We start from the raw sequence: 22,445 nt of genomic DNA, 5'->3' as shown, positions 1-22,445 counted from the left end.
TGCAGAGGGAATTGGGAGTGCTTGTTCATGAATTGCAAGAAGTTGGCTTGCAGATGCAACAGGTTATTAAGAAGGCAAACGGAATGTTGGCCTTCATTGCTAGAGGGATTGAATTCAAGAGCAGGGAGGTCATGCTGCAAATATACAGGGTACTGGTGAGGCCGCACCTGGAGTACTGTGTCTCCATACTTGAGGAAGGATATACTGGCTTTGTAGGCAGTGCAGAGGAGGTTCACCAGTTTGATTCCGGGGATGAAAAGGTTAACTTATGAGGACAGATTGAGTTGCCTGGGACTATACTCTCTGGAATTTAGAAGAATGAGAGGGGATCTTATAGAAACATACAAAGTTTTGAAAGGGATAAATACGATAGAAGTAGGAAAGTTGTTTCCATTGTTAGGTGAGACTAGAACTAGGGGACATTGCGTCAAGATTCAGGCGAGAAGATTTAGGACGGAGATGAGGAGAAACTGTTCTTCCCAGAGAGTGGTGAATCTGTGGAATTCTCTGCCCAGGAAGCAGTTGAGGATTCTTCACTAAATATATATCCAGGACTTATATGCATCTAGAGTCAGGAAGCGAGCAAGCAGCATCATTGTAGACCCATCACACCCTGGACATCACCTGTTCCAACTCCTTCCTTCTGGTAGGCGCTTTAGATCACTGTATGCCAGGACAAATAGGTACAAGAACAGTTTCTTTCCGTATGCCATCAGTCTTATGAACACTTGAATTTTAGTCTATTATAAACCAAGTCCACTTGTACATACACAGGTATACCTCATTGTATATAGTTCACGATTATTTTGTTTGCTTTTTGATTCTGTACAGCGAGAGCTCAGGGAAACCGGCATCAAATTCCCTGTATGTGTCCACATACTTGGTGATAATAAAGGATTCTGATTCTGATTCTGAAATATATTTAAGAAACAGTTAGATAGATTTTTACATAGTAGGGGAATTAAGGGTTATGGGGAAAAAGCAGGTAGATGGAGCTGAGTTTACAGACAGATCAGCCATGATCTTACGGAATGGCGGGGCAGGCTCGATGGGCCGGATGGCCTACTCCTGCTCCTATTTCTTATGTTCTTCTATGTATGGAGAATGGAGGGAGATGGACTCTGTGTAGGCAGAAGGTATTAGTTTAATTTAACATTTGATTGTTAGTTTAATTGGTTTGGTACTACATTGTGGACCAAAGAGCCTGTTTCTGTGATGTGCTGTTCTGTGTTCTAAACACAGAGTGCAGAATAAAGTGTTACAGTTACAGAGAAAGGACAGTGCAGACAGACAATAAGCTGCAAGGGTCACGACGAGATAGATTGTGAGGTCAAGAGTCCATCTTATCGTACTGGGGGACCGTTCAATAGTCTGATAACAGCGGGGTAGAAGCTGCCCTCGTACTGGGGGACCGTTCAATAGTCTGATAACAGCAGGGTAGAAGCTGTCCTTGTACTGGGGGACTGTTCAATAGTCTGACAGTAGAAAGAAAAAAAAAGCAAAATATGCTAACATTTGAAACGAACAACAGCATTCTTAACAAAAATTCAGTCCTCAGAGCTAAACGCGGACCGTAACCCTCCCCACCTTCCCTATCCGGGGTGGGACCCTGCGTGGCTGCGGGTTGTCGGCAGAACCCTGCGTTTTGCTGTCACCTGTACAGTCATCTTGCGGTAACGGTCGTTCATCAGCTCCATGTTACTCTGCTCCTCCTCCAGCTCCTCTTCGAGCTGCGCGATCCGAGACTCCAGCCTCCTCTTCTCCTCAAAGAGCTGTGACCTGTCCCGCAGCACAGGGATGGAAGGAGAGAGGGAGAGAGGAGAGAAGCAGAGGGGAGGGATGGCGGGCGAGAGGGAGAGGGGGGTTAAGATAGAGATAGAGGGAGATGGAGCGAGGAGAGGGAACGGAGGTGAAGAGGAATGGGGGACAGGAAGAAGCAGGGAGAAGAAACCCATTAGTCGAGGAGCCCCATCGAGGGGGACCAGGAAGTGGCAGGACAGTTTGGCTGCTGGTGTGGAAAGTTTGGGTGGGAGGGGTGGGGGTGAGCGTAAGGTTTGCATGCACAAACCAAAAGCAAGGAAAGGTATCTGAGAATGGACCAATATGGAGGGCGAGTGGAGGAGGAAGATTTCGGAGACAGGGTGCTGGAATATTGCTGGGGGACAGATCAGGTGGGGGGGGGGTGATGCTGGTGAAAGTCACTGAGGATGTGAAGAATGGGAGAAGATATTTGGTATTGCAACACTGGTGGGGAGGGGTGTGGAGAAAAGGAATCCAGGGACAGACCAGGGTTGGGCATGGAGGAGGTACCTGGGGATGGGCTGGAAGTGTTATGCAGGGACAGACTAGGAATTGAACGTATGGGAGGTATCTGCAGGATGGACTGGGGGAGGTATGCAGGGATGGACTGGGAATTGAACATATGGGAGATATCTGGGGATGGACTGGGGGAGTTATACACGGTTGGACTGGGAGGTTGAATGTACGGGAGGTATCTGGGGATGGACTGGGGGAGTTATACACGGTTGGACTGGGAATTGAACATATGGGAGATATCTGGGGATGGACTGGGGGAGTTATACATGGTTGGACTGGGAGGTTGAATGTATGGGAGGTATCTGGAGATGGACTGGGGGAGTTATACACGGTTGGACTGGGAGGTTGAATGTATGGGAGGTATCTGGGGATGGACTGGGGGAGTTATACACGGTTGGACTGGGAGGTTGAATGTATGGGAGGTATCTGGGGATGGACTGGGGGAGTTATGCAGGGATGGACCAGGAATTGAACATATGGGAGATATCTGGGGATGGACTGGGGGAGTTATGCGGGGATGAACCGGGAGGTGAACGTATGGGGATCCTAGGATGGACTCAGGTTGGACGTGGCGGAGGCTTACGGATACAGTCTAGGGATGAAGATGGAGGAGATAGATACCCAGGGGGTGGACCAGGGTTGGACATCTGAGGACGTTGGTGTTTGTGGGAGTTACGCAGGGATGGACGAGGGGTTGAATATGGGAGAGGTGTCTGGGGATGGACCACACTGGAGAGGAGATCACTCACTTGCCGGAAACATTGTTCCCGATTTCATCAGCCAATTCCTCGCGGTCCTGCAGAGCCTGACGTCGCGCTCGGTCGGAGGCCGCCAACTCCTGTGGTGGGAAGAGGGAAAGATGGGGTTATAGAGTGCAGATACAGGCTCTTGAACCTGAGAGGTCCCTGCTAGCCGATCCCCATCCCAGCTAGTCCAATTTGCCCACGTTTGCCCCGTGTCCCTCTAAGCCTTTCCCATGTACCTGCCTCAACCACTTCCTGTGGCAGCTCCTTCCGTAGGTAGACCAGCCTCTGGATGAAAAACTTACCCCTTGGGTCCCTGTTAAATCTTCTCTCCCCCTCCCCTTACACCTGCGCCCTCTAGTTCTTGATTGCCCAGCCCTGGAAAAAGACTGTCCACATTCACCCTATCTGTGCCCCTCAGGGTTTTATACACCTCTGTAAGGTCACCCCTCAGTCTCCTACACTCCGAGGAATAAAGTCCCAACATTGGCAAGACCAAACTCAGTCAGCTCCATCAGGGGCATGAACTCCCCAGCACTGAGATCTTCAGCTCCATCACGGACACGATTTGCCCAGCACTGAGATCTTCAGAAGGTGAGGGGAAGGGGTGTTGGGCGAACTCCCCAGCACTGAGATCTTCAGCTCCATCATGAGCACGAATTCCCCAGCACTGACATCTTCAGCTCCATCATCGGCACAAACTCCCCAGCACTGAGATCTTCAGCTCCATCACGGACACGAACTCCCCAGCACTGAGATCTTCAGAAGGTGAGGGGAAGGGGTGTTGGGTGATGGGTAGAGGGGCACAGGGGTGAAGAGAGATGGAGAGGAGGAGGGAAGAAGTAGATGACTGATGGGGATCCCCTCTACACGAAGGAAGTTAACTCAACATGAGGGGAGGCTCCCTCAATCCCTTTGGGAGAGATGCAACAGCGTGGCAATCTACCTCAACCCCGTAACCCTCTGTCTCTTACACACTGCCCTTCCAACACACCATCTCCTCGCTCCCCACAATCGCAACACACCTTCCTGCTCATTCACCCTTGCCCAGCCATCTATTTCTCTCTCCCCCCGCGGCCAGAGAGAGACAACAGCCAAGGAGCTCAAACCTCCTGGGTGTGGAGCAACTCTGCCTCCAGGCTCCTGAGCTTCTTGTCATTCTCCTTGGACTGCAAAAGGATTTCCTCCCGCGACGTCCGAGTATCCTCGAGTTCTCTCAGCAGTTCCTTCATCTGTGCCTGAGTGGGGAGAGGAAGGAAGGGAGAGAGAGGGGGGAGAGGGAGAGGGGGGATAGGGGAGGGGGGAGAGAGGAGGTAGGGAGAGAGGAGGTAGGGAGAGAGGGGGAGGGAGAGAGGGGGGAGAGAGGGGGGAGGGAGGGGGGAGAGAGGGGGGAGGGAGGGGGGAGAGAGGGGGGAGAGAGGGGGAGAGAGGGGGAGAGAGGGGGAGAGAGGGTAGGGGAGAGAGAAGAGGGGGTAGGGGAGGGGGGAGGGAGAGGGTGTAGGGAGGGGGGAGGGAGAGGGTGTAGGGAGGGGGTAGGGAGAGGGGGAGAGGGGAGAGGGGGGAGGGGGAGGTGGGAGAGGGGGAGGGAGAGGGAGGAGAGGGGTAGGAAGAGGGGAGAGGGGGAGGGGAGAGGAGGAGGGGAGAGGGGGAGGGAGAAAGAGAGGGAGGAGAGAGAGACAGAGTGGGGAGAGAGAATGGGAAGAGAGAGGGGAGATAGAGCCGGAGAGAGGGGGGAGAGAGAGAGGGGAGGGAGGGGAAAGTGAGAGTGGAGAAAGGTGGAGGACAGAAGGGGAGAGGGGAGAGAGGGAGGAGGGGGAGAGAGGGAGGAGGGGGAGAGAGGGAGGAGGGGGAGAGAGGGAGGAGGGAGGGAGAGGGGACACAGAGAAGAGGCCGAGAGAGAAGAGCAGGAGAGAGGGTGAGAAGGTGAGGAGAGAGGAGAGAGAGGGGGAGGAGCAGAGAGCGCAGGGAAAGAGTCTTGAGGAGGAGTGTGGACGAGTCTGGGGGAGTGTGGGGGAATGTGGGGGAGTGTGGACGAGTCTGGGGGAATGTGGGGGAGTGTGGACGAGTCTGGGGGAGTGTGGGGGGAGTGTGGACGAGTCTGGGGGAGTGTGGGGGGAACGTGGACGAGTCAGGGGGAGTGTGGACGAGTCTGGGGGAGTGCAGATGAGTCTGGGGGAACGTGGACGAGTCTGGGGGAGTGTGGACGAGTCTGGGGGGGAATGTGGACGAGTCTGGGGGAGTGTGGACGAGTCTGGGGGGAACGTGGATGAGTCTAGGGGAATGTGCATGAGTCTGGGGGAGTGTGGACGAGTCTGGGGGAGTGTGGGGGGAACGTGGACGAGTCTGGGGGGAACGTGGATGAGTCTAGGGGAATGTGCATGAGTCTGGGGGAGTGTGGACGAGTCTGGGGGAGTGTGGGGGGAACGTGGACGAGTCTGGGGGAGTGTGGGGGGAACGTGGACGAGTCTGGGGGAGTATGGACGAGTCTGGGGGGAACGTGGATGAGTCTAGGGGAATGTGGATGAGTCTGGGGGGAACGTGGATGAGTCTGGGGGAGTGTGGGGGGAATGTGGGGGAGTGTGGGGGGGAACGTGGACGAGTCTGGGGGAGTGTGGGGGGAATGTGGATGTCTGGGGGAGTGTGGGGGGAATGTGGACGAATCTGGGGGAGTGTGGGGACACTTGTCAGTAACTCGGTGTGCGGAGTGCGGTTGGACAGCACGGACTCTGGAAATCGTGCCCTCACCTGCAGACGCCGCATCTGCTTGACAGCCTCATCTCGGCCCTTGTTGGCGGTGTCCACGTGTGACTCCAGCTCTTTTAGTTCCATCTCCATCTTCTTGCGGGAGGTTGACGACGCGCCCCTTTGCTTCCTCTCGTCCTCCAGCTCCAGTTCCAGTTCCCGGATCTGTCCGTGAATATAGCGAAGAGGTAAGGACGGGCAGCTCGTCAGCAGTGATTCCACCTCCCACACCTCCCTCAACCCACCCCACCCTGTCTCCCTCCTGCCCCAAATTTGACCCCTCATAGTCCTCTGCAGGTCAGCACTCAAACACAAGCCATCCTGTCCCCTTGTTACAGATCCCCAGCCGGGCCTTTGTAGCTGGATCCTCACCGGGAGAGCTCAGTCTGTGTGGATCGGTGTATTAGCATCACTTGTTGGTACGTCCCTCCGAACAAGATATCGTGAAAATTTTGTCTTGTATCTAGATCAGATCATTACACAGCATATTGAGGTAGAACAAGGGAAAACAATAACAGAATGCAGAATAAAGTGTTACAGTTACAGAGAAAGGGCAGTGCAGGCAGACAATAAACTGCAAGGGTCACGACGAGGTAGATTGTGAGGTCAAGAGTCCATCTTATCGTACTTGGGGACCGTTCAATAGTCTGATAACAGTGGGGTAGAAGCTGCCCTTGTACAGGGGACCGTTCAATAGTCTGATAACAGCGGGGTAGAAGCTGTCCTCGAGCCTGGTGGGACGTGCTCTCAGGCTTTTGTATCTTCTGCCCGATGGGGGCGGGGGGGGAGAGGTAATGACCGTGTTGGGTGGGGGTCTTTGATTATGCAGGCTGCTTTATCGTGGTACATCAATATATTTTACGATATACTGTATATTGTACGTTGATATATTTTACGTTGTACATCAATATATTTTACATTGTACGATAGATTTTACATTGTACGTTGATATATTTTGTGTGGTACGTCGATATATTTTACGTGGCACATCGATATATTTTAAGTTGTACTTCGATATATATTTACATGGTACTTTAACATATTTTACACGTCCCAGAAGCATTGTGGAACATCCAGGTGGCCTTTTGTAAACTTGAGACATGCAGCAATGTTTTTTTTGGACAGAAATAGTGTCCCCTGAGGTGCCCCTCCATGAATACCATTCTTGTTCAGTATTTTTCTTATAGTGGACACATGATTTCTGCAGATCTTGGGTTCTATTTTCACCTCACTCAGCACTGCAGGTTGTGCTCTTGGTGTGATCTTTGCAGGATGCCCACTCCTCGGGAGAGAAGCAACAGTACTGAGTTTCCTCCTTTTGCAGACAATTTCTCTTACTGTGGGCTGATGAACACTGAGGTCTTTAGAAATGCTTTTGTAGCCTTTGCAAGCTTTGTACATCTCTACGATTCTTCTTCTAAGGTCCTCTGAAAGTTGTTTCAATCGAGGCACAGTGCACATAAACAGATCTTCCTTGGAAGAGCAGGCTCTGTCAGTAACCTGACTTTGTGTGTCTTTTTTTAGGGCAGGGCACCTTTACCACCCACATCTCTGATCACATCTCATCGATTGGAACACCTGACTCCAAATAGCTTTTGTAGAAGGCATTGCCCAGAGGTTCACATACTTTTTCCAACAAATACATGTAATATTAAATGAACAAGTGTAATGTTTTTGTGTAACACACTTAAAAGTTGCTGGTGAACGCAGCAGGCCAGGCAGCATCTGTAGGAAGAGGTACAGTCGACGTTTCGTCCGAGACCCTTCGTCAGGACTAACTGAAGGAAGAGCTAGTAAGAGATTTGAAAGTGGGAGAGGGAGGGGGAGATCCAAAATGATAGGAGAAGACAGGAGGGGGAGGGATGGAGCCAAGAGCTGGACAGGTGATTGGCAAAAGGGATATGAGAGGATCATGGGACAGGAGGTCCGGGGAGAAAGAAAAGGGGGAGGGGGGAAGCCCAGAGGATGGACAAGGGGTATAGTGAGAGGGACAGAGGGAGAAAAAGGAGAGAGAGAGAAAAAAATAATAATAAATAAATAACGGATGGGGTACGAGGGGGAGGTGGGGCATTAACGGAAGTTAGAGAAGTCAATGTTCATGCCATCAGGTTGGAGGCTACCCAGACGGAATATAAGGTGTTGTTCCTCCAACCTGAGTGTGGCTTCATCTTGGCAGTAGAGGAGGCCATGGATAGACATGTCAGAATGGGAGAGGGATGTGAAATTAAAATGTGTGGCCACTGGGAGATCCCGCCTTCTCTGGCAGACAGAGCGTAGGTGTTCAGCAAAACGATCTCCTAGTCTGTGTCGGGTCTCGCCAATATATAGAAGGCCGCATCGGGAGCACCGGACACAGTATATCAGCCCAGCCGACTCACAGATGAAGTGTTGCCTCACCTGGAAGGACTGTCTGGGATCCTTAATGGTGGTGAGGGAGGAAGTGTAAGGGCATGTGTAGCACTTGTTCCGCTTACAAAGATAAGGGCCGGGAGGGAGATTGGTGGGAAGGGATGGGGAGGGGGGGGAACGAATGGACAAGGGAGTCGTGTAGGGAGTGGTCCCTGCGGAAAGTGGGGGGGGGGGGAGGGAAAGATGTGTTTAATGGTGGGATCCTGTTGGAGGCGGCGGAAGTTACGGAGAATTGTATGTTGGACCCGGAAGCTGGTGGGGTGGTAGGTGAAGACAAGGGGATCCCTATTCCTAGTGGGGTGGCGGGAGGATGGAGTGAGAGCAGATGTGCGTGAAATGGGACAGATGTGTTTGAGAGCAGAGTTGATGGTGGAGGAAGGGAAGCCCCTTTCTTTAAAAAATAAGGACATCTCTTTCGTCCTGGAATGAAAAGCTTCATCCTGAGAGCAGATGTAGTGGAGATGGAGGAATTGCGAGAAGGGGATGGCATTTTTGCAAGAGACAGGGTGAGAAGAGGAATAGTCCAGGTAGCTGTGAGAGTCAGCAGGCTTATAATAGACATCAGTAGAAAATGTTTTCGTAATGTTTTTGTGTTATCTATTTAATTGGGTTCTCTTTATCTAATTTCAGATGGATAAAGATCTGATCATATTTTAGGTCATATTTATGCATATATAGAGAAAATTCTACAGGGTTCACAATCTCTCTTGTGCCACTGTATTTTCTGCAGGGTCTCAATACACTTTCCATGGTGTGTAACCAGTATGCAAGACAATCTTTTCACTCAACCCTGGTTGGTGCACGTTACACCAATAAACCAGTTCCCTTTCTGTGATTATCTGCGAGAAACACAGCAAAGTACAATCCTGGGCACAACGTAATGATGCGATTACAAATAAGGCAGGTCAGCGGCGACATGCAAAGACCCTACCCACCCCGGACATTCTCTCTGATCCCCTCTCTCACCCCGGACCCCAGAAATTCTCTCTCATCCCCTCTCCCATCCTGGACCCCAGACATCCTCTCTCACCCCCTCTCCCACCCCGGACATTCTCTCTCATCTCCTCTCCCATCCTGGACCCCAGACATCCTCTCTCACCCCCTCTCCCACCCCGGACATTCTATCTGATCCCCTCTCCCACCCCTGACCCCGGACATTCTCTCTCATCCCCTCTCCCACCCCGGACCCCAGACATTCTCTCTCATCCCCTCTCCCACCCCGGACCCCAGACATCCTCTCTCACCCGCTCTCCCACGTCGGACATTCTCTCTCATCTCCTCTCCCATCCTGGACCCCAGACATCCTCTCTCACCCCCTCTCCCACCCCGGACATTCTATCTGATCCCCTCTCCCACCCCTGACCCCGGACATTCTCTCTCATCCCCTCTCCCACCCCGGACCCCAGACATTCTCTCTCATCCCCTCTCCCACCCTGGACATCCTCTCTCATCCCCTCTCCCACCCTGAAACCAGGACATTCTCTCTCATCCCCTCTCCCACCCCGGACCCCAGACATCCTCTCTCACCCGCTCTCCCACCCCGGACATTCTCTCTCATCCCCTCTCCCACCCCGGACATTCTCTCTCACCCCCTCTCCCACCCCGGACATTCTATCTGATCCCCATCTCCCACCCCTGACCCCGGACATTCTCTCTCATCCCCTCTCCCATCCTGGACCCCAGACATCCTCTCTCACCCCCTCTCCCACCCCGGACATTCTCTCTCATCTCCTCTCCCATCCTGGACCCCAGACATCCTCTCTCACCCCCTCTCCCACCCCGGACATTCTATCTGATCCCCTCTCCCACCCCTGACCCCGGACATTCTCTCTCATCCCCTCTCCCACCCCGGACCCCAGACATTCTCTCTCATCCCCTCTCCGACCCCGGACCCCGGACATTCTCTTACATCCCCTCTCCCACCCCGGACATTCTCTCTCATCCCCTCTCCCTCGCCGGACCCCAGACATTCTCTCTCATCCCCTCTCCCACCCTGGACATCCTCTCTCATCCCCTCTCCCACCCTGAAACCAGGACATTCTCTCTCATCCCCTCTCCCACCCCGGACCCCAGACATTCTCTCTCATCCCCTCTCCCACCCTGGACATCCTCTCTCATCCCCTCTCCCACCCCGGACCCCGGACATTCTCTCTCATCCCCTCTCCCGCCCCAGACCCCAGACATTCTCTCCCACCCCGGACCCCAGACATTCTCTCTCATCCCCTCTCCCACCCCGGACCCCGGACATTCTCTCTCATCCCCTCTCCCACCCCGGACCCCAGACATTCTCTCTCATCCCCTCTCCCACCCCGGAAATTCTCTCTCATCCCCTCTCCCACCTGGGACCCCAGACATTCTCTCTCATCTCCTCTCCCACCCTCTCCCACCCCGGACCCCCTACAATCTCTCTCATCCCCTCTCCCACCCTGACCCCAGACATTCTCTCTCATCCCCTCTCCCACCCCAGACATCTCTCTCATCCCCTCTCCCACCCCGGACATCCTCTCTCATCCCCTCTCCCACCCCGGACCCCCGACATTCTCTCTCATCCCCTCTCCCACCCCGGACCCCCGACATTCTCTCTCATCCCCTCTCCCACCCCGGACATTCTCTCTCATCCCCTCTCCCACCCCTGACCCCGGACATACTCTCTGATCCCCCCTTCCACCCCAGACCCCGGACATTCTCTCTCATCCCCTCTCCCACCCCGGACCCCGGACATTCTCTCTCACCCCCTCTCCCACCCCTGACCCCATTCTCTCTCACCCCCTCTCCCACCCCGGACCCCAGACATTCTCTCTCATCCCCTCTCCCACCCTGGACCCCAGACATTCTCTCTCATCCCCTCTCCCACCCCGGACCCTCGGACATTCTCTCATCCCCTCTCCCACCCCGGACCCCAGACATTCTCTCTCATCCTCTCTCCCACCCCGGACCCCAGACATTCTCTCTCATCCCCTCTCCCACCCCGGACCCCGGACATTCTCTCCCACCCCGGACCCCCGACATTCTCTCTCATCCCCTCTCCCACCCCAGACCCTCGACATTCTCTCTCATCCCCTCTCCCACCCCGGACCCCCGACATTCTCTCTCATCCCCTCTCCCACCCCGGACCCCCGACATTCTCTCTCATCCCCTCTCCCACCCTGACCCCAGACATTCTCTCTCATCCCCTCTCCCACCCCGGACCCCCGACATTCTCTCCCACCCCCTCTCCCACCCCGGACCCCGGACATACTCTCTCATCCCCTCTCCCACCTGGGACCCCAGACATTCTCTCCCACCCCCTCTCCCACCCCAGACCCCAGACATTCTCTCTCATCCCCTCTCCCACCCCAGACATTCTCTCTCATCCCCTCTCCCACCCCAGACATTCTCTCTCATCCCCTCTCCCACCCCTGACCCCAGACATACTCTCTGATCCCCCCTTCCACCCCGGACCCCAGACATTCTCTCTCATCCCCTCTCCCACCCCGGACATTCTTTCTCACCCCCTCTCCCACCCCTGACCCCAGACATTCTCTCAGCCCCTCTCCCACCCCGGACCCCAGACATTCTCTCATCCCCCTCCCACCCCGAGCATCCTTGCTCATCCCCTCTCCCACCCTGGACCCCAGACATTCTCTCATCCCCCTCCCACCCCGAGCATCCTTGCTCATCCCCTCTCCCACCCCGGACCCCGGACATTCTCTCTCATCCCCTCTCCCACCCCAGACCCCGGACATACTCTCTCACCCCCTCTCCCACCCCTGACCCCAGACATTCTCTCTCACCCCCTCTCCCACCCCGGACCCCAGACATTCTCTCTCATCCCCTCTCCCACCCCAGACATTCTCTCTCATCCCCTCTCCCACCCCGGACCCCGGACATTCTCTCTCATCCCCTCTCCCACCCCTGACCCCAGACATTCTCTCTGAACCCCTCTCCCACCCCTGACCTCAGACATTCTCCCTCATCCCTTCTCCCACCCCGGACCCCCGACATTCTCTCTCATCCCCTCTCCCACCCCGGACATTCTCTCTCATCCCTTCTCCCACCCCGGACCCCGGACATACTTTCTGATCCCCCCTTCCACCCCGGACCCCAGACATTCTCTCTCATCCCCTCTCCCACCCCGGACCCCTGACATTCTCTCTCATCCCCTCTCCCACCCCGGACATTCTTTCTCACCCCCTCTCCCACCCCTGACCCCAGACATTCTCTCATCCCCTCTCCCACCCCGGACCCCAGACATTCTCTCATCCCCCTCCCGCCCCGAGCATCCTTGCTCATCCCCTCTCCCACCCCGGACCCCAGACATTCTCTCATCCCCCTCCCACCCCGAGCATCCTTGCTCATCCCCTCTCCCACCCCGGACCCCGGACATTCTCTCTCATCCCCTCTCCCACCCCGGACCCCGGACATACTCTCTCACCCCCTCTCCCACCCCTGACCCCAGACATTCTCTCTCACCCCCTCTCCCACCCCGGACCCCAGACATTCTCTCTCATCCCCTCTCCCACCCCGTACATACTCTCTCATCCCCTCTCCCACCCCGGACCCCCGACATTCTCTCTCATCCCCTCTCCCACCCCTGACCCCAGACATTCTCTCTGAACCCCACTCCCACCCCTGACCTCAGACATTCTCCCTCATCCCTTCTCCCACCCCGGACCCCCGACATTCTCTCTCATCCCCTCTCCCACCCCGGACATTCTCTCTCATCCCTTCTCCCACCCCGGACCCCGGACATACTTTCTGATCCCCCCTTCCACCCCGGACCCCAGACATTCTCTCTCATCCCCTCTCCCACCCCCGACCCCAGACATCTCTCTCATCCCCTCTCCCACCCCGGACCCCAGACATTCTCTCTCATCCCCTCTCCCACCCTGGTCCCCAGATATTCTCTCTCATCCCCTCTCCCACCCCGGACATTCTCTCTCATCCACTCTCCCACCCTGGACCCCCGACATTCTCTCTCATCCCCTCTCCCACCCCGGACATTCTCTCTCATCCCTTCTCCCACCCCGGACCCCGGACATACTTTCTGATCCCCCCTTCCACCCCGGACCCCAGACATTCTCTCTCATCCCCTCTCCCACCCCGGACCCCAGACATCTCTCTCATCCCCTCTCCCACCCCGGACCCCAGACATTCTCTCTCATCCCCTCTCCCACCCTGACCCCGGATATTCTCTATCATCCCCTCTCCCACCCCTGACCCTGGACATACTCTCTGATCCCCCCTTCCACCCCGGACCCCAGACATTCTCTCTCATCCCCTCTCCCACCCTGGTCCCCAGATATTCTCTCTCATCCCCTCTCCCACCCCGGACATTCTCTCTCATCCCCTCTCCCACCCCGGACCCCAGACATTCTCTCTCATCCCCTCTCCCACCCTGGACATCCTCTCTCATCCCCTCTCCCACCCTGAAACCAGGACATTCTCTCTCATCCCCTCTCCCACCCCGGACCCCAGACATTCTCTCTCATCCCCTCTCCCACCCCGGACCCCAGACATTCTCTCTCATCCCCTCTCCCACCCCGGACCCCAGACATTCTCTCTCATCCCCTCTCCCACCCTGGACATCCTCTCTCATCCCCTCTCCCACCCTGAAACCAGGACATTCTCTCTCATCCCCTCTCCCACCCCGGACCCCAGACATTCTCTCCCACCCCGGACCCCAGACATTCTCTCTCATCCCCTCTCCCACCCCGGACCCCAGACATTCTCTCTCATCCCCTCTCCCACCCCGGACCCCAGATATTCTCTCCCACCCCGGACCCCAGACATTCTCTCTCATCCCCTCTCCCACCCCGGACCCCAGACATTCTCTCTCATCCCCTCTCCCACCCCGGACCCCAGACATTCTCTCTCATCCCCTCTCCCACCCTGGACATCCTCTCTCATCCCCTCTCCCACCCTGAAACCAGGACATTCTCTCTCATCCCCTCTCCCACCCCGGACCCCAGACATTCTCTCTCATCCCCTCTCCCACCCTGGACATCCTCTCTCATCCCCTCTCCCACCCCGGACCCCGGACATTCTCTCTCATCCCCTCTCCCACCCCAGACCCCAGACATTCTCTCCCACCCCGGACCCCAGACATTCTCTCTCATCCCCTCTCCCACCCCGGACCCCGGACATTCTCTCTCATCCCCTCACCCACCCCGGACCCCAGACATTCTCTCTCATCCCCTCTCCCACCCCGGAAATTCTCTCTCATCCCCTCTCCCACCTGGGACCCCAGACATTCTCTCTCATCTCCTCTCCCACCCTCTCCCACCCCGGACCCCCTACAATCTCTCTCATCCCCTCTCCCATCCTGACCCCAGACATTCTCTCTCATCCCCTCTCCCACCCCGGACCCCAGACATTCTCTCTCATCCCCTCTCCCACCCCAGACCCCAGACATTCTCTCTCATCCCCTCTCCCACCCCGGACCCCCAGACATTCTCTCTCATCCCCTCTCCCACCCCGGACCCCAGACATTCTCTCTCATCCCTCTCCCACCCCGGACCCCCGACATTTTCTCTCATCCCCTCTCCCACCCCGGACCCCAGACATTCTCTCTCATCCCCTCTCCCACCCCGGACCCCAGACATTCTCTCTCATCCCCTCTCCCACCCCGGACCCCGGACATCCTCTCTCATCCCCTCTCCCACCCCGGACCCCCGACCTTCTCTCTCATCCCCTCTCCCACCCCGGACCCCCGACATTCTCTCTCATCCCCTCTCCCACCCCGGACATTCTCTCTCATCCCCTCTCCCACCCCTGACCCCGGACATACTCTCTGATCCCCCCTTCCACCCCAGACCCCGGACATTCTCTCTCATCCCCTCTCCCACCCCGGACCCCGGACATTCTCTCTCACCCCCTCTCCCACCCCTGACCCCAGACATTCTCTCTCACCCCCTCTCCCACCCCGGACCCCAGACATTCTCTCTCATCCCCTCTCCCACCCCGGACCCCAGACATTCTCTCTCATCCCCTCTCCCACCCCGGACCCCCGGACATTCTCTCATCCCCTCTCCCACCCCGGACCCCAGACATTCTCTCTCATCCTCTCTCCCACCCCGGACCCCAGACATTCTCTCTCATCCCCTCTCCGACCCCGAACCCCGGACATTCTCTCCCACCCCGGACCCCCGACATTCTCTCTCATCCCCTCTCCCACCCCAGACCCCCGACATTCTCTCTCATCCCCTCTCCCACCCCGGACCCCCGACATTCTCTCTCATCCCCTCTCCCACCCTGACCCCAGACATTCTCTCTCATCCCCTCTCCCACCCCGGACCCCCGACATTCTCTCCCACCCCCTCTCCCAGCCTGACCCCAGACATTCTCTCTCATCCCCTCTCCCACCCCGGACATTCTTTCTCACCCCCTCTCCCACCCCTGACCCCAGACATTCTCTCATCCCCTCTCCCACCCCGGACCCCAGACATTCTCTCATCCCCCTCCCACCCCGAGCATCCTTGCTCATCCCCTCTCCCACCCCGGACCCCAGACATTCTCTCATCCCCCTCCCACCCCGAGCATCCTTGCTCATCCCCTCTCCCACCCCGGACCCCGGACATTCTCTCTCATCCCCTCTCCCACCCCGGACCCCGGACATTCTCTCTCATCCCCTCTCCCACCCCGGACCCCGGACATACTCTCTCACCCCCTCTCCCACCCCTGACCCCAGACATTCTCTCTCACCCCCTCTCCCACCCCGGACCCCAGACATTCTCTCTCATCCCCTCTCCCACCCCAGACATTCTCTCTCATCCCCTCTCCCACCCCGGACCCCCGACATTCTCTCTCATCCCCTCTCCCACCCCTGACCCCAGACATTCTCTCTGAACCCCTCTCCCACCCCTGACCTCAGACATTCTCCCTCATCCCTTCTCCCATCCCGGACCCCCGACATTCTCTCTCATCCCCTCTCCCACCCCGGACATTCTCTCTCATCCCTTCTCCCACCCCGGACCCCGGACATACTTTCTGATCCCCCCTTCCACCCCAGACCCCAGACATTCTCTCTCATCCCCTCTCCCACCCCGGACCCCAGACATCTCTCTCATCCCCTCTCCCACCCCGGACCCCAGACATTCTCTCTCATCCCCTCTCCCACCCTGGTCCCCAGATATTCTCTCTCATCCCCTCTCCCACCCCGGACATTCTCTCTCATCCACTCTCCCACCCTGGACCCCCGACATTCTCTCTCATCCCCTCTCCCACCCCGGACATTCTCTCTCATCCCTTCTCCCACCCCGGACCCCGGACATACTTTCTGATCCCCCCTTCCACCACTGGACCCCAGACATTCTCTCTCATCCCCTCTCCCACCCCGGACCCCAGACATCTCTCTCATCCCCTCTCCCACCCCGGACCCCAGACATTCTCTCTCATCCCCTCTCCCACCCTGACCCCGGATATTCTCTATCATCCCCTCTCCCACCCCTGACCCCGGACATACTCTCTGATCCCCCCTTCCACCCCGGACCCCAGACATTCTCTCTCATCCCCTCTCCCACCCTGGTCCCCAGATATTCTCTCTCATCCCCTCTCCCACCCCAGACATTCTCTCTCATCCACTCTCCCACCCTGGACCCCCGACATTCTCTCTCATCCCCTCTCCCACCCCGGACCCCAGACATTCTCTCTCATCCCCTCTCCCACCCCGGACCCCAGACATTCTCTCTCATCCCCTCTCCCACCCCGGACCCCGGACATTCTCTCATCCCCTCTCCCACCCCGGGCCCCCGGACATTCTCTCTCATCCCCTCTCCCATCCACTCCATCTACTCTGGACCCCTATTTTCTCGTCTTCCTTCTCTCATCAGGCAGGATTGAATCAAATTTACTTCATTTCTTACATCCTTCATATATACAAGGAGTAATGTCTCTATCTTAATGTGCAACATGCAATTATAGTAATTTGTAATAAATACTATGTACAACAGGGTGGTCAATATTACATAGAAATACAGTTGTATCCGCATGAATTAATCAGTCTGATGGCCTGGTGGAAGAAGCTGTTCCAGAGCCTGTTGGTCCCGGCTTTTATGCTGAGGTACCGTTTCCCAGTTGGTAGCATCTGGAACAGTTTGTGGTGGGGTGACTCAGGTCCCCAATGATCCTTCGGGCCCTTTTTACACACCTGTCTTTGTAAATGTCTTGAATAGTGGGAAGTTCACATCTACAGATGTGCTGGGCTGTCTGCACCACTCTCTGCAGAGTCCTGTGATTGAGGGAAGTACAGTTCCCATACCAGGCAGTGATGCAGCCAGTCAAGATGCTCTCAATTGTGCCCTGTAGCAAGAACTTAGGATTTGGGAACCCATACCAAACTTCCTCAACTGTCTGTGGTGAAAGCATTGTTGTGTTTTTTTCACCACACAACTGGTGTATACGACCACATGAAGGCCTTGGTGATGTGGATACCGAGGAACTTAAAACTATTTACCCTCTCAACCCCAGATCCATTGATGTCAATAGGGGTTAGCCCGTCTCCATTCCTCCTGTAATCCACAACCAGCTGCTTTGTTTTTGCGACATTGAGGGAGAGGTTGTTCTCTTGACACCACTGTGTCCGGGTGATGACTTCCTCTCTCGGCTGCCTCATTATTATTTGAGATCAAGCCAATCAGTGTAGTGTCGTCAGCAAATTTAACTAGCAGATTGGAGCTGTGGGTGGTGATATAGTCATGGGTATACAGGGAGTAAAGGAGGGGGCTCAGTACACAGCCCTGAGGGGCTCCTGTATTGAGAGTCAGAGGGGTGGAGGTAAGGGAGCCCACTCTTACCACCTGCCAGCGATCTGACAGGAAGTCCAGGCTCCAGCCACATAAGGCAGGGTGAAGGCCGAGGTCTCTGAGCTTCCTGTCGAGCCTGGATGGAATTATGATGTTGAATGCTACAGTAGTCCAAGAACAACATTCTCACATAAGCATCCTTCTTCTCCGGGTGTGTAAGGATGGTATGTAGAGCAGTAGCTATTGCATCATCTGTCAATCAGTTGCGTCGGTAGGCGGACTGTAGGAGTCCAGTTTGGGTGGTAGCAAGCTGCAGATGTAGTGCTTGACCAGCCTCTCAAAGCATTTGTTTATTTTTGAGGTGAATGCGACAGGATGCCAGTCGTTCAGGCATGTTACCTTGGTCTTTTTAGGTACAGGAACAATGGTGGATGTTTTGAAGCAGGAGGGCACTCTACAATGGGAGAGGAAGAGATTAAAAATGCCTGAAAACACACCTGCCAGTTGTGCTGTGCACATCCTGAGTACTTGCCCTGGGATGCCATTCTGTCCCGCAGCCTTGCGACTGTCCACTTGTTGGAAACACCTGCGTACCTCAGCCTCAGAGATGACCAGGTTGCAGGTCACATCAGCCGTAGATCTCAGTATTGGCGACATCAAATCGAGTGGAAAAAAGATTTAGCTCGTCTGGGAGAAAGGCAGCAATGCTGGAAACTCTACTGCATTTAGCTTTGAAGTCTGTGATGGCGTGCAGAGCTTGCGTGTGTTGTTGGTGGAAAGCTGTGTCTGGATCTTGTCCCTGTATTGTAATTTTGCTGCCTTGATGACTTTGCACAGATCGTAGCTGCAATTCTTGAGCTCCTGTTGATTACCGGCGACGTAAACTCTGTGTCGCATGCCAAGTGCTGCTCACATGGTTTCTGGTTTGGGAAGACCCTGATCAGTTTCTGGGGGATACACTTCCGGATGAAACTCGTGATCCCATCATGAACTCGGAGACATCCTCACCATGAAAGACATTCCAGTTGACGTCATCAAAGCAGTTCTATAGCATGAAGACTGATTGATCGGACCAACAGTGGCTGGTTTTAACTATGGCCACCTGTTGTTTCAGCTTCTGCCTGTATTTGGCAGCAGGAAAATGCAGGAGTGATCTGATTTTCCAAATGGGGGGGGGGGCGAATGTGCATTTTGTAAGCGTTGTGAAAGGGAGTGTAGCAGTGGTCAAGAGTCTTATCTCCCCATGTGCTCACCTGGATGTGCTGACAAAACTACAGAGAGACTTTCGACAGTGACGCTCTATTAAAGTCATTGGCAATGATGAAGGCAGCCTCTGGGTGTGCAGTCTCCAGGGCTGGTGGTCCTGTATAGTTCCTTGAGTCAGGTCAGTATCAGCCTGCGACAGAATGTAGACCACTGTGATAATGACAGCCGTTCACTCCCTAGGCAGCCAGGAAGGTCTGCACAGCAGCACGAGATACTCCAGATCTGGGGAACAAAAGGGTTTGAGGGCATGCACGTTCCAGGGTCAAACCAAGCATTATTGACCATGAAGCACACCCCACCTCCTTTACTCTTCCCAGAGAGGTTTTTCGACCTGTCCGCCTGGAACAGGGAGAACCCAGAGGGCTCGAAGGTGTGATCCGGTATCTCCTCCATCAGCCAGGTCTCCACAAAATACAAAATGTTACATTCCTGGGAGATTCTAGCTCTCAGTTACCACAAAAGGCTGAGCGCACGCCCCACCAGGCTCGAGGACAGCTTCTATCCCGCTGTTATCAGACTATTGAACGGTCTCCCAGTACGAGGGCAGCTTCTACCCCGCTGTTATCAGACTATAGAACGGTCCCCCAGTACGAGGGCAGCTTCTACCCCGCTGTTATCAGACTATTGAACAATCCCCCAGTACGATAAGATGGACTCTTGACCTCACAATCTACCTCGTCGTGACCCTTGCAGCTTATTGTCTGCCTGCACTGCCCTTTCTCTGTAACTGTAACACTTTATTCTGCACTCTGTTATTGTTTTCCCTTGTTCTACCTCAATGCACTGTGTGATGATCTGACCTGTGTGCAAGACAAGATTTTCACCGATTCTTGGTATCACCATCATTGTTATGTGGGTGATCATGATCCTTCCATGACCAAGATTGTTCTTGGTAAATTTTCTACAGAAGTGGTTTGCCATTGCCTTGTTCTGAGCGCAGTATACATGACAATAATTAGCCAATTTCCCAATTAGGTAACCAATATAATTTAAGAAAAACTTAAACTGGTTCAAGTTAAAAACAACTCAGGCAACCGCAGACACTCAGCCCGGGATCAGAAAGGAAAAGCAATCTGTACCCTTTGACTGTAATCTCATGCCCTTTCACCATTCACCTACTCCGTCCAGCCCTGACAGATCAGTACGTCCCCCTGCTCTGCCGCGGGGAGTAAGAACAAGGGACAAGCACTTGGTTAGAAGGAATAAAACACAGAAACATAGAAAACCGACAGCACAATATAGACCCTTTGGCCCAAGATGCTGGGCCGAACATGTCCTTACTTTAGAAATTACCTAGGGTTACCCATAGCCCTCGATTTTTCTAAAGGTGTGGACTATTTTCAAAATGGGAAGAAAATTCAAAACTCAAGAAGTACAAATATCCCACTTCTAAGAAAAGATGTGCTGGCACTGGAGAGGGTCCAGAGGAGGCTGACAAGAGCAAAAGGGTTAATGTATGAGGACTGCTTGATGGCTTTGGGCCTGTACTCACTGGAGTTTAGGGGGGAATCTCACTGAAACCTAACAAATATTGAAAGGCCAAGATAGAGTGGATGTGGAGAGGATGTTTCCTATTGTGGGGGGGGGGGGTGTGTAGGACCTGAGGGTACAGCCCAGATTAGAGGAGCAGAGATGAGGAGGAATACCTTTGGCCGGGGGTGATGAATTTGTGGAATTCATTCCCACAGATGGCTGGGGAAGCCAGGCCATTGGGTAAATTTAAAGCAGAAGTTGACAGATGCTGGATTAATCAGGCTGTCAAAGGAGAAGGCAGGAGAATGGGATAATAAATCAGCTATGCTAGAATGATAGAGCAGACACGATGGGCAGAATGGCCTAATTCTGCACCTACGGGTGGGCCGGTTTACCTGCTTTTGGAGAGCTCTCTTCACCTCCTCATGCTGCTCCTCCTGCGACTGGAGACTGCGGTCGTATTGTGCCTTGGCAGCCTGCATATTGACCTCCAGGCGCAGCTTGGCATCCTCGGCACCCTGAACCTCATCCTCCAGCTCCTCCAACTGCTGCCGCAGCTCGGCAACCTGTTGATCGAGGGCCCGCTTTGCCTTCTCCAGCTCGTGGACCTGGACCAGAGAGGGTGAGACGGGGAATATGGGGGAGAGAATGAGAGGGGGGGTGGGGGAGAGAATGAGAGGGGGGGAGGGGGAGAGAATGAGAGGAAGGGAGAGGGAGAGAATGAGAGGAGGGGGGGAGAGGAGGGGGAGAGGTGAAGGGGAGGGGGGAGAGTGGGGAGATGGAGGAGGGAGAGGGGCAAGGAGGAGAAAGGGCAAGAGAGGGGGAGAGGAGGAGGAAGGGGAGGGGGAGAGACAGGAAAGAGGGGGATGGGGAGGGTGGAGATGGAGAAATGGGGAGAGGGAGATGGGAATATGGAGGGAGGGAGGGGGAGTGGAGAGAGGAAGAGAGAGGGGGAGGGGTAGGGGGAGGGGAGGTGAGGGGGATGTATGGCAGGGAGGAACGGGTGGGTGAGGGAGTGATTTGATTAGTGGACAGCCTGGTACATCATGGACACGGCCCACCCTCCCTTGGCCTTTCGTTCGCCCTCCTTTCCCTTTTGCCCCACTTGTTTCCCCCAGCACTGCATTCTCCCCACACCCCCTTCCTTTCCCCTCACCTCTTCCTCCTTGACCCACCCTGACTCCCCTTCCTCCTACCACTCTCTTCCACCTCCACCTGCGCATCTCTTTCCTTCTCTGTCCACACTTTCACGTTGCCCCTTTCTCACCCTCACTTTCCTGCTTTTGCCCCCTCCCTTTGCCCCTCCCTGTGCTCACGTTCTTGCCGACGTCGTCCTTCGAGCTGACCAGCTCCTCCATCTCGGCCCTCAGTTGCTTGCTGATCCTCTCAGCCTCGGCCCGGCCCTCCTGTGCCTCTTCCAGGGCCCGTCCCATCGACAGGAGTCGCGTCTCCCTCTCCCGGCTCTCTGCCTCCGCTCGGTCCCGCTCCTCCGCGTGCCGGGACGACACCGCCTTCTCCTCCGCCAGCAGCTGAACACGGACATGAGGGACAGGGGTAGGGTCAGAGGCAGCCCCCTCAAACAGAACAAAACCCCCATCCCAACTTCCCCCCCAGTCCTGCAGTCTAAGCTACGCCCTGACGTACTCTGGAGTCACAAACTCTGACCCCCACCTACAGTCACCCTGACAATCCCCGGGTCACAAACTCTGACCCCCACCTACAGTCACCCTGACATTCCCCTGGTCACAAACTCTGACCCCCACCCACAGTCACC

At 55.3% G+C, this 22,445-nt stretch overlaps 1 protein-coding gene across 7 annotated transcripts in view; it reads right to left on the bottom strand.

The window, feature by feature from the left end:
• The window catches only part of LOC134339037 (myosin-10-like), a 277,554-nt gene that overhangs the window by 49,430 nt on the left and 205,679 nt on the right, over positions 1–22,445 (bottom strand). For all 7 annotated transcript variants that reach the window (XM_063035301.1, XM_063035302.1, XM_063035305.1 and 4 more), the window contains 6 exons: positions 21,988–22,200; positions 21,067–21,279; positions 5,805–5,966; positions 4,169–4,297; positions 3,066–3,154; positions 1,656–1,779 (listed from right to left, as the gene is read on the bottom strand). In XM_063035301.1, the coding sequence (XP_062891371.1) occupies positions 1,656–1,779; positions 3,066–3,154; positions 4,169–4,297; positions 5,805–5,966; positions 21,067–21,279; positions 21,988–22,200 (930 nt within the window). The remainder of the gene's footprint in view (positions 1–1,655; positions 1,780–3,065; positions 3,155–4,168; positions 4,298–5,804; positions 5,967–21,066; positions 21,280–21,987; positions 22,201–22,445) is intronic.

Source organism: Mobula hypostoma, chromosome 28, assembly GCF_963921235.1.
Source record: "Mobula hypostoma chromosome 28, sMobHyp1.1, whole genome shotgun sequence".
Classification (NCBI taxonomy): Eukaryota; Metazoa; Chordata; class Chondrichthyes; order Myliobatiformes; family Myliobatidae; genus Mobula; species Mobula hypostoma.
Note: the sequence above shows the minus strand (reverse complement) of the source record. Positions and strands in the feature narration are given on the sequence as shown.